At 48.8% G+C, this 12,815-nt stretch overlaps 1 protein-coding gene across 5 annotated transcripts in view; it reads right to left on the bottom strand.

Annotated features, from left to right (window-relative positions):
• DOT1L (DOT1 like histone lysine methyltransferase) overlaps positions 1–10,556 on the bottom strand; it is a 73,266-nt gene extending 62,710 nt beyond the window's left edge. For 2 of the 5 annotated variants that reach the window (XM_081895359.1, XM_081895360.1), the window contains exon 1: positions 10,213–10,555. In XM_081895359.1, the coding sequence (XP_081751485.1) occupies positions 10,213–10,293 (81 nt within the window). In that variant the 5' untranslated portion in view covers positions 10,294–10,555. Of the gene's footprint in view, positions 1–10,212 lie in introns of all 5 variants that reach the window. The other 3 variants (XM_081895361.1, XM_081895362.1, XM_081895363.1) reach the window with 3 other exon arrangements.
• Positions 10,557–12,815: the final 2,259 nt, after the last annotated feature.

Here is a 12,815-nt window from a genome sequence, read left to right as displayed (position 1 = left end):
GAGAGAGGAAAAAACCCTTCATGTTCCCTTTCAGGAAGAGGGAGTCACACAGTTGAGTGTTACATGAAAGCCAGTGGGAGGGGGCATCTAGAACACCAAAGGCTCTGTCCTCCCAATGCCTTAATTAGCAATATGAAGCGGGGGGGGGGAATACATGCTTTCACGTCACCCTCCGAGCTCTGAACATCGTGACACCAGCAGCAGCTGAGCAATGATGCAAATCCAGCTGTGAAGGCAGCAGTTCTAGATTTATCATCCCAAAGTACACAGGGTATAGGCGTACAAACACGCAGACATGTTTCAATTTTAAACAGGCCTCAGCCATGATAAGCAACTCTGGCCAATGAGCTATTCAGGCCAGAGAGCCCATCTCTATACCATTCAACCTGGAGGAAAATCTCAGGCTGGAGGTGGGCGGTTGGAAGCCAAACGGTGTTAGAAACTGAGATATATAAGCTAGGCGCCAAAACATAATGCCTAGTGGCCCTTTTTGGGCAAGATGGCTCTAAAGTCTTGTTTTCCAAATGATGGACTGACTGTGATGGATTCTCAGGTAAACATCTGGCTAGTTCAGAGGACAACCTTGAGCCAGGTTAATAACTTGGAGAACTTAAAGAAGAAAAATAACTCAATCCCAGGACAGTCCACATCTCTATTGGCCTATTCTGACCTCTTTTTCGTAATGGTGACTCAGACCATTCATAACATAGGAGTATTCTTCCCAACTCTGAGCAGGGCAGTGGGGGAACTAAAGACAAATGATGATGATAATAATAATAATAATAATAATAATAATAATAATAATAATATTAATATTAATATTATATTATATTATATAATAATATTATATTATTATATTATTATTATTATTATTATTATTATTATTATTATTTATACCCCGCCCATGTGGCTGAGTTTCCCCACAACAATTCACTCCAGGCAAATTTTGATATATCCTTTTGTAACTTCTTGGGCATATAACATTGCCTATTATCGGGATTGATTGAAATAAATACAACACCTTTGGCAAAACATTCATCTTTATTGCTGCTATCCTACCTAGAAGGGAAAGGTTCATTCTATTCCAAACTTCCAAGTTCTTTTTTATCTCAGTACAAACTTTCTCATAATTACCTTTATATAAATTCAGCTTTTTATTTGTCAGCCAAATTCCTAGATATTTGACTTTCTTATAAATCTCCATGTTTGTCATTACTCCTAACTCTCTTTTTTCCAACTCAGTCATATTTTTAAGTATCATTTTAGTTTTTCCTTTATTTATCTTAAATCCAGCCACCTGCCCAAATTCCTGAATTTTCTCTAAAAGTATTGGGAGTATCAGGAGAGATGTCCATTGGCTCTTCTACTGTGATTACTAAATCATTTGCAAATGCTTTTAATTTAAATTCCAAAACAGTTCAGGTCCAATGATCCCCAGATGGGGGAAACCTCAGGCGCCATCCTGGTATATTCACTTGGTCGCAAGTGGCTGATAGGTAAAGGTAAAGGGACCCCTGACCATTAGGTCCAGTCGTGGCCGACTCTGGGGTTGTGGCGCTCATCTCGCTTTACTGGCCGAGGGAGCCGGCGTACAGCTTCCGGGTCATGTGGCCAGCAGGACTAAGCTGCTTCTGGCGAACCAGAGCAGCGCATGGAAACGCCGTTTACCTTCCTGCCGGAGCGGTACCTATTTATCTACTTGCACTTGACGTGCTTTCGAACTGCTAGGTTGGCAGGAGCAGGGACCGAGCAACGGGAGCTCACCCCGTCACGGGGACTCGAACCGTCAACCTTCTGATTGGCAAGTCCTAGGCTCTGTGGTTTAACCCACAGCACCACCCGCGTCCCTGGCTGATAACCAGGAGCAAAATGCGCCTGGCAAATTTCGAACGCTGGCTTGTGGGAAGGGGAAGCTATCAGCTGCAACAGGCACCCCTTTTCAGGCCTAATTTCAGCAACAAGGTGGGGGCCGCCGACACAAGGCATTCATGGATGAATGGACTAAGAGCCTTGAAAGGTGCAATAAAGTATACCCCAAACTCTGCTTGTAGGAGTGGCTGAGCTTCTTTAACGAAGGTGGGCAGATGCACACTTTATAAGCCAAATTACACTGTTGTGGTGCGCTGCTGTTTCCATATTTGAAACTTCACTGCATTTACATAGCTAAGTAAGGCCAATGTTGAACCAAGCTGAACGCAAGGTGTGTTACGTTGAAAACCACAACTTCTGTATTGGGGGGAAGCCGAAATGCTGCAACCCCAGTAAATTACGCAAATAGGCTGAGTATGCATAACCTTTTTTGCATATCCAGTATTCGCTTTTTTTTCTTCTTCAGTGTATTCTGGTTGGGTAGCCTTGGAAAGGGGAACTGAGTGTGCCTTGCAGAACATATGACCCCTCCTCCCCATGTCTGCATTTGATAAATTCTAGCATGCACACACACAATGATAACTTTCTGGCAGAACGCAAACATATCAGGGACAAAGTTCAAGGACTGATTCTCTCTGTTTAAGAGCTGCTGAGTTAAGCAGGGCTGAAAGAGACACCGCTGTGATGTGGTGCTCAGGGTGCCAGACTAGGACCTGGCAGAGACCAGGGTTCAAATCTCTCAATCAGCCACAAGGGTCACTGGGTGACCTTGGGGGCCAGTCACTGTGTCTCTCAGCCTAAGGTACCTTATAGGGTCGCTGTGGGGATTGTAAGGAGGTGAAGAAAACCGTGTACAGTGATGTTACTCAACCTTGGTTCCCTTGGTTTTGTAGGACTACAAATCCCATCATCCTTGACTACTGGCTAAGCTAGAAGTGGATGATGGGAAATGCAGTCCTACAACATCATGGGGCCAACAGTTGAAGAACACCAATGTACACCTCCCCCCCCCTTGAGCAACTTGGGAGAAAAAGGTGAGATCCAAATAAATGCAATAAATAAAAATAATGTCTGGTTTATTTAAAGACCCCCACTGAGAACACCCAAATACAGTGGTACCTCGGGTTAAGTACTTAATTCGTTCTGGAGGTCCATACTTAACCTGAAACTGTTCTTGACCTGAAGCACCACTTTAGCTAATGGGGCCTCCTGTTGCCACCGCGCCACCGGAGCACAATTTCTGTTCTCATCCTGAAGCAAAGTTCTTAACCTGAAGCACTATTTCTGGGTTAGCGGAGCCTGTAACCTGAAGCGTATGTAACCTAAAGCGTATGTAACCCAAGGTACCACTGTACCTAGAATCATAAATGTAGAGCTGAGATTCATTCCTCCTCACCACTATGAGCTGAATAAAGAGCATGAAAAAAATAAATAAATAAATGTAGAGCTGAAAGGGACCACAAGGGTCCTTGCAATGCAGGAATTTTGTTCTCCGCAATGGGGCTCAAACCCACAACCCTGCGATTAAGAGTCTCATACTCTACCAACACCCACACCCACCCCTCAATTGCTGAGTAGGTCTCCTCTGACCGAAAACCCAGCACTCCATCCATACCACAATCCCAAAAGCTCTGCTTCACTTGAACAGAACCAATTCCCACCTTGCTACTTGAACCTCCAGCAAAGGAAACAGAGCAGTGAAACTAAGAGACAGTCTGCTGACGTCAGAGACCTCAGCTCTAAAACCACAAGGGCACCCTTCTTTCCTTTGGTGCCAGAAAGCTTCTAAGCCCGGGGAGGAGAGAATTTTATTTTTATCTATTTTTTTACAGCTGACTATATGTCAGCAGGCTAGCTAACAGTGCTGTCCAAAGTGGATTGATTTCTAAAAAGCCTTGAGGAATCCCTGCAACGTCCCTCATCTCGGTAACGGCTTTGGATGCACAGCAGGAGAAACGCTGCGGGTCAGGGCGACAGATGTAGACAGGCGAGAAGAAGGCACTTCGTATGCACACATGCGCCCAACGCATGACTTATACGTGGAAGACACCATCGCGGGGGTATGGTAATGGGCTTTAAGAGGGGACTGGACGGAACAAGCCGTGGAAAGCAGGTCTAACGGAGCAGCGTTCACCACCAAGGTCAAGCGGAAAATGCCTTCCTAGTGCCAGATTCCGGAGGCCGGGGAACAAGGGTTGGTCTGACTGACACTTCGACAAGGGGGCCAAACCGGCATTACTGAAACCTGAGTGGGTGAGCCGGGCGGAGCGAGTCTGACTCAGCTCTGTCTGCCTGGGTACTTGGTGCAGGAGCAGCAGAGGTTGGGACGCAGGGGAGGGGCTCACTATGGTCCTGTTGCCCCCACCAGGTAATACTTCTACTTTGGGACTTGTATCTGGTGCGGGAGGCCACAGAGGCAGCACAGGGAGACGGCTTGTTTACTACCCACCCATCTCTCTACTCGAACCAGCGGAGGAGGTTGCAAAGGCGGGGTGGAGAACCCAAGGACAGTGCTTTGAGGTCCATACTGGGATCACCTTAACAGGACCTGACAGGCACCATGGAAACCTGGGGGCGGGGGCTCTCTCAAAAGGTCACCCATACATACTGGAGGGCTTTAGATTTGGCACAGATGCAGAAAACGGGGTGGTCTGAGTTGTGGGGTGGTGGTGCTGATTGGGACTACCCCATTGTCACGGTCAGGCCATTTCCTGGTGAGGTTTGGACTGGCAGCCAACCCGATTGCATGCAAGGTCGTCCCCCCACAGGCTTGCAGGATCTGATTCCTGAAAGCCCTGGGAGACTCTTCCAGGCGACGGGAAATATACACACTAGATGCTGTGGTTTGTTTGATGTGGATTTTCAGGGCGTACCATAATTTCACTTTGTTCTGGATGTTTCAGTTGGGTGTCTCCAATTAAGTTATACTCGGAGCAGACACAATGGAATTTATGGGCCTAAATTAGGCGTGCCCATTTATTTCAGGGTATCTACTTGGAGTCGTTGGGTACTACAACCCAATATCATCCTCAGTAATAATATTTATTCTATACATTAATTAAAATATTATTAATAGAAGGCTGTTTCCAATATTAGTCATACTCCGAGAAGGCCCATTGAAATTAATAGGCATGATTAACTTAGACCTATTAATTCCAATGGGCCTAGTCTGAGTAACTGCATACAACCCAAAATGTATTCTATATAATTTTTCTAGGGCAGGCATCCCCAAAGTTGGCCCTCCAGCTGCTTTGGGACTACAGTTCCCATAATCCCTGACCACTGGTCCTGTTAGCTAGGGATGATGGGAGTTGTAGTCTCAAAACAGCTGGAGGGCCGAGTTTGGGGGTGCCTGTTCTAGGGGTCTTACACACACTTTTAAAAAACCATGTTTAACAAAAAGAGCTTTACAGATTCTTAATTCCACCCTACAGCCAGATTTTGCTCTAAAATAAAAGTTTCAATTTTTAAAAATGCATTGGGTTGGAATGTCAACAAACTGAGATGGTCTTCTGAAATGAGATTTATTACTCTGTGCAAAGCAAGCTTGAAAATAACCTAGTGATGAAAAGAAACTAAGCAGAGAGGCAACTGCACTTTCGATTTCTGTGAAAGCGTTAGGAACACACACGAACACACAGAGCTGCCCAAACAGGAAAGGGGGCATTAACCACCATGCACTGCTCCCTGGGAACAGCCTAACAAGACGATCAAAAATAGCGCGCCCTCCTAAACGGGCAGGATGTTTTGGAAACCGGAGTATCCACAGCACCAAGATGACAGAAAGCCAAGGCTAACATCAGCGTGAAGCGGGGCTTGCCCCTCTCTCCTTAAAAACAAACAAACTGTCATTCCTCAGCCACTCACACACTTAACAGCTGACCTGTGCAGTGCAGATCTCTTACAGCCACTTGGGTCTCCACAAGGCTTTTGGGACCCTGCCTCATTTTAACCGCTGAAAGGCATGGAAACACAACTGACGGAAATGCCGTAGGCCACAGAAATAAGCTCTGTGCCAGCTAGAAGGAGGAGGAAGAGGAGGAGGAGGAAGAAGAGGAAGAAGAAGAGGCCCATTCTCTGGCAAGAGAATGCAAGTCCTCTGACCCAGCTGAGATGCTGAGCACAGCAGCCTTTTGAGAAGTGGCTCTCTCTTTCACGCCCACCATATAATACTTCCAAAAATGTTATTTCTCTGGGGTTAGATCCGCCCCAAACACTATTATTCATAAGAGGGAGGGAGGGGGCAGCCACATTCGTGAGATGTTTAGAATGCTACACAGACGCACCATTGCAAAAATGAAATGAGGCGTCATCGCCAGCGGGCTCCAAAATAACCAAACATGGATCACAGCGGGGAGAAATCTGCAGGCATGTCTCTTCCATGAAGGAACAGGAACTGAAGAACATTCTTTACTTAAGTTTGCGTCCCTCGTTTCGCCCTTCGTCTCCACAGCACATCTTCTTCCAACCAGTGGAAAAGCCACAGGTAGAAAATGACCTTAGGGTTGCTTTTTATTCAACAACAACATCATGAGAAAATTATAAGCATTTCCATATATCCTGTGGGATAGCCCAGTCAGTAGAGCAGAAGACTCTTAATCTCAGGGTTGTGGGTTTGAGCCCCTCATTGGGCAAAAAAGTTCCTGCATTGCAGGGGGTTGGACTAGATGACCCTTGTGATCCCTTTCCAACTCTACAATTCTATTAATCATCTCTCAATCCAAAGCCACTCCATAGCTAATTAATTCTATTAATTTGTTTTTCTGTACTTTATCACCTCCCTAAAACAGCAGGGCCCTGTTACCTAGCGCTGAAGAAACAAAAAAGGAACCTAATCCTTTATATCAGTTTTGCACAATCCATGCAGCCACAGAGTATTAATTGTTCCTCGCAGCAGCTTATCCAAAATGAGTGACTGAGTCCAAATGTTGGGGGAAAGGAGGTATGCAACACTGGATTTGGGTTTGGAAGAAGAAGAAGAAGTCTGGAAGAGGAAACCCTTAATTATCCCGTAATAATTGAATGCTCTTGGGAAACAGATGAAACATGCCTCTCCAAGAGCACACATTACAGCAGGCAAAGGATTGCGAGGTGTGGAAGTGTCAAAGGGAGGAACAGTAGGCAAGAATTAGATGTTTGGGGTGTGGACCTAGAGGAGTATCTGCAAGTGGGTGAGTCATCCACAAACAGGAAAAGTAGGATTACTTTGAAATGGCTGGCCTGGGATGCAAAGAATGTCTTGGGACTCAAAAGAGTGTGTATGTGGGGGAGCAAGACAGGGTGGGGAGAGCTGAACAGAAAAGCTTGGCTGAGGACCAAGCAGGCAACAGCTCTGTGTCCTGAGCAATGGGGTCAGGACAGAGAGAGCAAGGCCAGTGACAGTTGCATTCAGTGGGTCAACTGAGGATTTGGGAGGTTAAAGCAAGGAGATTACTGGGTGCAAAATAATAATAAATGTTTTGGTTACACTAAGTAATGAACACACCACACCAGGATAGCATCTGACCACAAACGGGAGGGATTAATGAGAAGCAAGGGGCAAGTTTCCAAACAATCTACACACACAAAAATATCTTATCAAAGATGATAAAGGGCAGGGAGGAGTTTCTATTTACACTAGAGGTGGCTGCAGCTGGAGGATCTCTTTATCTTTTGGGCAACTGCTCGAGCCATCCCTCCTCCTCCTGCCAGTGGTGGGCAGAGATAAAAGAAGTTGGGACAATGAATGTAAATTTTACCAGGGGGTGGGGTGGGGGACATCTCAAGGTTCCCCAGCCCTGGTGTATTTATCAGCAACTTAACTCAAATGACTTAAACTTACAAACATAACAGAAACATTGAAGCCAATTGCAACACACACAAACACTTCCACATCTATACAAATGAAAGGCAGGTCTAGCAGGCTCAGCAAAGGAAGCCACAAATTCTTTAAAGTTTGAGGGCCAAAAGCCTGGGAGAAAGGAGAAGATTTCATGCCAGAACCAGGCAAGGAAGGCGCCACACAAGCCCTATCTCATCACTGCTCCCCTACAACTGGAGTGCAGAGATATGGAACCCTCACATGCTTACAGAGTCAGTCCACAGTAAGCATAATGACTAGCAGCCAAGATGCGTTTCCCTCCAGAAACGTGCCTAATTTTCCACTTAAAAGCCATCTAAGCTAGATGTCCCTGGCAAACTGCAAGCAAGTCAGGAAGCAAGGAGCACGCACAGGAAGATGTACCAAGCTGTGTGGGGAAGGCAAGCCCGGAAGAGCCTTGCAAGAAGCGGAAGGGGAAGGGATGGCAGCCAGTGGGTGCAAGGAAGTAGAGATCAGTTTGTCAGGAGTTGAGAGGTAGAAAAGGGGAGGAGGGTGGTGAGCTGTTCTGCACAGGAGATTCAAACGGAAGAGGTTTCCTTGTGGAGGATTTCTGAAGGGGGAAAAGTCAAGATCAAAACACTGGGGGGAGTCATAAAAGCACACGGGACAGAGGAAAGCACTCATGGATAAAGGGCAAATGCGGCAAAGAACATATTCTGGAGACACCTCTGAGCCCTGGCTTAATTTCACATCAGGATCATCTCCAGGAAAACGTTTTGAGGACAGGAAAGTTTAAATAGTAGAGAAGGTGCTTGTGTGGAAGTGAGTGTGCCTCATGTCCTGCACAAAAGGTAAAATGTGCATCTATTGCTCTTCTTACTTTCACCTCTACCCCCACCCACCCCTGGTATGTGGCCCTCGGCAGATTACCGGGAAGGTAACATGGCCCTCGGGGTGCAAACAGTTCACCACTCCACCTGGCATTAAGAGGGGGGGGTCAAATTTTAACATGGGAACATGCTGAGAGAGACAAGAGTTCTGCAGAAGTAAGGAGCTGGTGCAGTCCAAGTGAGACATCATGTGGATGAGTAGCACTGGGGAGCTGAACCAATTTCTAATGCACATGTCTGTATAAAGAGTGTGAAGCGTTTGCTGTGAAGGGCGACCTTCAGAGAAAAACACTGCACGTATGACCTCCTTGCCCTTTGCATAACATTCTCTGTTTCCTCACTAAGAAACATCCAGTTGCATCCCACATCCGTTCCCCCCCCAACATAATACCTGCCCTGGCAGGAAGCCCCCCCCCCAACTTAACACACACAGTTTCTGGATAGCCCCATTGTGTAATAACTCAACCCAAATTCACCCAGAGAAGTTCCCCCCATGGAAATTCCATTTCCAAGCAGCCAAACTTCTCCCATATAACAGCCCCCTTCCAATGCAACCCACTCAAGTGGCAAAGCGCTCCCCATTCACATAGCCCCCCACCCCCCATGTTTTTGCACAGTGGAGTTCCTGACATATAATTTTGTCACATTCCTTCTCCCCCCCCCCCGCCCCTTAACACTTCCAATTGCTCCCTACACCCCTAGCCACATAGGCAGCAAATTATTCCATGCATGCACACAACGTATGATTTCCCCCCCTAATGGGGTACCCCTAGACACCCATTTATTACCACAAAACAGCCCCAATTGTAGCCCCCAGAGAGGATACAGAAACCACCCCTATAGAATAAGCCTCTAGGAAGCGTGTTTCCTCCTTATAACCAACTAAGCTGCACTCTCCAAGTAACCCCAATATCACAGCAGTCCCCAAAATCTCCCGAACTCCCAATATAGCAACCACCCTGCATCTCCCTCCCCAACTCGTCCCCACATAATCCTGCAAACTGACACTGCATCCCCCATACGGTAACCCCTGAACCTTATACATCCCCCTGCCCAATATAACAACCCCTCAAAATCCGTCTCCCCAACTCCCCCATATGTCACCCCCCAAAAAACGTACACATCCCCCCCAAATACCCCATATGCTCCTCCCCACGTATAACAACCCCTCAAAACCCCTCTCCCCAACTCCCCCCTATGGCAACCCCCCTGAACTTACATATCCCCCGGATGACAACTCCCCCAAAATCTCTCCCTACATAGAGCAATCCCACCCCATCAGCACAACTGCCCCCCAATCCCCAAATACCCCATATGGCAACCCCCCACCCTCCCCGCATACAGCAACCTCTCAAAAGAAACGCAGAAAAACTCAGGTGACACAGCAGCCCATCAAATCCCCCACCCCAACAGACTCCCCCCATATGGCAACCCCCCCCCAAATACCCCTCCCCACAACTAGCAACCTTCCCCCCCCCCAAAAAAAACCCCACACAACCAAAAGCCTCCTATAACCCCCCCAGGTGACACGACAGCGGCTCGAATCCCCCCATAAAAATGCAGGAGATAAGACAGAGCCCCCCCACCCCTGCCCCCCTCTCCTTCGCGGGGGGGGCTCCCCTCCCCGGGCCTCCCGCCTCCCCCACCACTCACGTAGACGGGCAGGGGCCACGGGTAGACGGCCGGCTCGGCTCCCACGGGCGACTTGAGCCGCAGCTCCAGCCTCTCGCCCATCTTGGCGGCCGAAGGGGAGGGAGCAGGCGAGGTCAGGTCGGGGCGGCGGAGGGGGCCCAGCGGCGGCGGACCCGCACCATGCTAGACCGGCGGCGGCGGCGGCGGCTGAGGAGGAGCACCAGCGAGAGGCGAGGAAGGAGGGGCGGGAGGGAGAGCGAGGAGGCCGCTCCTTCCCCTGCTCTCTATTGTCGTCGCTCGCGCCGGGCCGGGCGCCTCGTCAGCCGCACTAAGAGCGACGCGGCCGCCATTTTGGGCCGCTCGCCCCCCCCCCGCCTCCCTCGCACGGCCGGCGGCGTCAGGGAAGGGAGGGGCCGCGGAGGAGGGCAACGGCCGCCAAGCTAATAGGGGCGCCAAGGGAAAGCAGGCGGGCGGGAGATGCCAACCAATGTTATTTCCATAGGTTGTCTCGCTACTATCGTGGTGGTGGGAATAGGGGGCGGGCGGGCGGATGAGGGACAGAAAGCGCGAACGCACGACAATGCGCGGAGGGGGCGCGCACGGCCGGGGGGCGGGACCAACCACGAGAGTGGGCGGGGCTTCTCGTCTTACCCCCCAAAATTAAAAAAAGGAGGCGCGCGGGTGCCCAGGAGGTGGGCGGGGCCACTCACGAGAGTGGGCGGGGCTTGTCTTCTCTCTCTCCGTCGACATACCCAATAAAATAGTAATGAAAAGCGCGGCGCGCGGGAAAATGTGAGGGGTCGCGCGTGCGCGCTGAGGAGAGGCACGCTGAAGGGGCGCGGGCGGCCGGAGAGAGAGAGAGAGAGCGCGCTTCTGAGGAGAGAGAGAGAGAGGGTGACAGCGCGCGTGCGCGAGCGAAACCTCCCCCCCCCGCGCGCGCTCGCCTCTGCGCGTGCGTGCCTTGTCCTCAGTTGCCCTCAGCGACGGCGCTGCCTGTCAGGAGGCGGCGGTTAAGGCGTCGGGAGCGCGCCTCGCTCATACGCCGAAGGGGGCGCGCGCGGGGGGGGGGCGCGCTCCGAGTCCAGAGGGGCTCGCGGAGGCGGAGACACGCGTTTCTTCCTGAGGCGGGTTCACACGAGACGGACAGAGATGCGGGTCGGGTTCAAACGAACCAAAACCCTCCACGCAACCTCTGAGGAAAACAGGCTGATTAAAAAAAAATGCCTGAAGTGGTTAGAAGGCATATATATATATATAATTTTATTAATGTATTAATTTCAGTGAGTGTCCTCCAGGGTATAATTTAACTTCATACAACCCAGAATGTGCCACCTGAGTGCAAACCTTCTAGGATCTCATTTCATTTTCGTTTTTTTTAATTCAAGTTACTAGTCCTCAATGCTATTTTTTTTTATTTTAAACATTTATATACCAGCTCGCTTATATTTCCATTTATATAGTAACTTAGTATATGAATAAGATAGTACAGGGTGAGTCCTTTAAAAGAGGCCCCATGGATACAGATTGCACATGTTCCACGGCGCCTCTTTTAAAAGACTCACCTTAAATATAAATATAAATGTGGTGGTATATAAATTATAAGCTAGTAGAAACTTATATTTATATGCTCGTTTAGGTCAGTTAATTTAAGCAGGCCTACTCTTGAATATAGCCCAGTTATATAACATCAGGAGGTGGGGAGGTGTGGCCCCCCAGGCCTCTCTATCTGGCCCTTGGAACCCTCTATAAGCCACACCCCTTGCTGAACTGGCACCAGACCCTCCTTGAATGTTCCCTGCTTGGCTGGGATGTCCTTGGATTCTAATAATGCCTCTGGGTGACATCCCACCATACAAAGGTCAAATCCACATTGCATGTGGCCCCCAGAAGCTTCCCCAAGAAAGGAATTCGGCCCCCAAGCTGGAAAAGTTTCCCCATGCGTCATTATCAATATGTTTTCAAATCAATCTCTTATCTGCCAAACGAGCAGATTTTTCTGGTCCTTCTGTATTCCTTTGCATGCAGATTTGTTAAATTTTGTGGGGCTGGGGGATTGCGGGCGCACGGCTTGCAGAGGAGGGTTTGAGCGCAACGTTTTGGACGTGCGGCAGATGCTCCGTCTGCAGCTGCTGGAACAGAACATTGCAAGGGGGGCGTCTTTGGAAGGAGAAATAGCAGCTCAGATTGTCTCAGCAGCTCTAGTCCAGCAGGGGGAGGAAATCTGGTCCTCGGTGCTTCCAAGGTCTGCAAAGGAAAACTGCGAGGATAAGAGAAATGTGAGTTTCCAGATCCAGGAATATCACTTCCTCTCCAGGAATCGGCTGCAGGTGTGGATCAGACCTGTACATCACCACGCAAAGCACCTTTCACTTTGAAAACGCAAAGGCGACGGGTTTGTTTCTTTTCTTTTGCAAAAGTCCATTCTGCAGCATTGCAAACACCGCTCCCTGTACCAAAATACGGTTTTTATCTTGTAATTTTAAGTTGTGAACCACACTGAGATTTGCAGGGCAGGTAATTAAATACAAATTTCATTAGGGGACGTGGTCTAAACCACTGAGCCTCTTCGTTGGGAATTCGAATCCCCATGACGGGGTGAGCTCCCGTTGCTCTGTCCCAGCTCC

Source organism: Podarcis melisellensis (genome assembly GCF_964234715.1).
Source record: "Podarcis melisellensis genome assembly, chromosome: 18".
Lineage (NCBI taxonomy): Eukaryota > Metazoa > Chordata > Lepidosauria > Squamata > Lacertidae > Podarcis > Podarcis melisellensis.
This window is presented reverse-complemented; position numbering and strand designations above follow the sequence as displayed.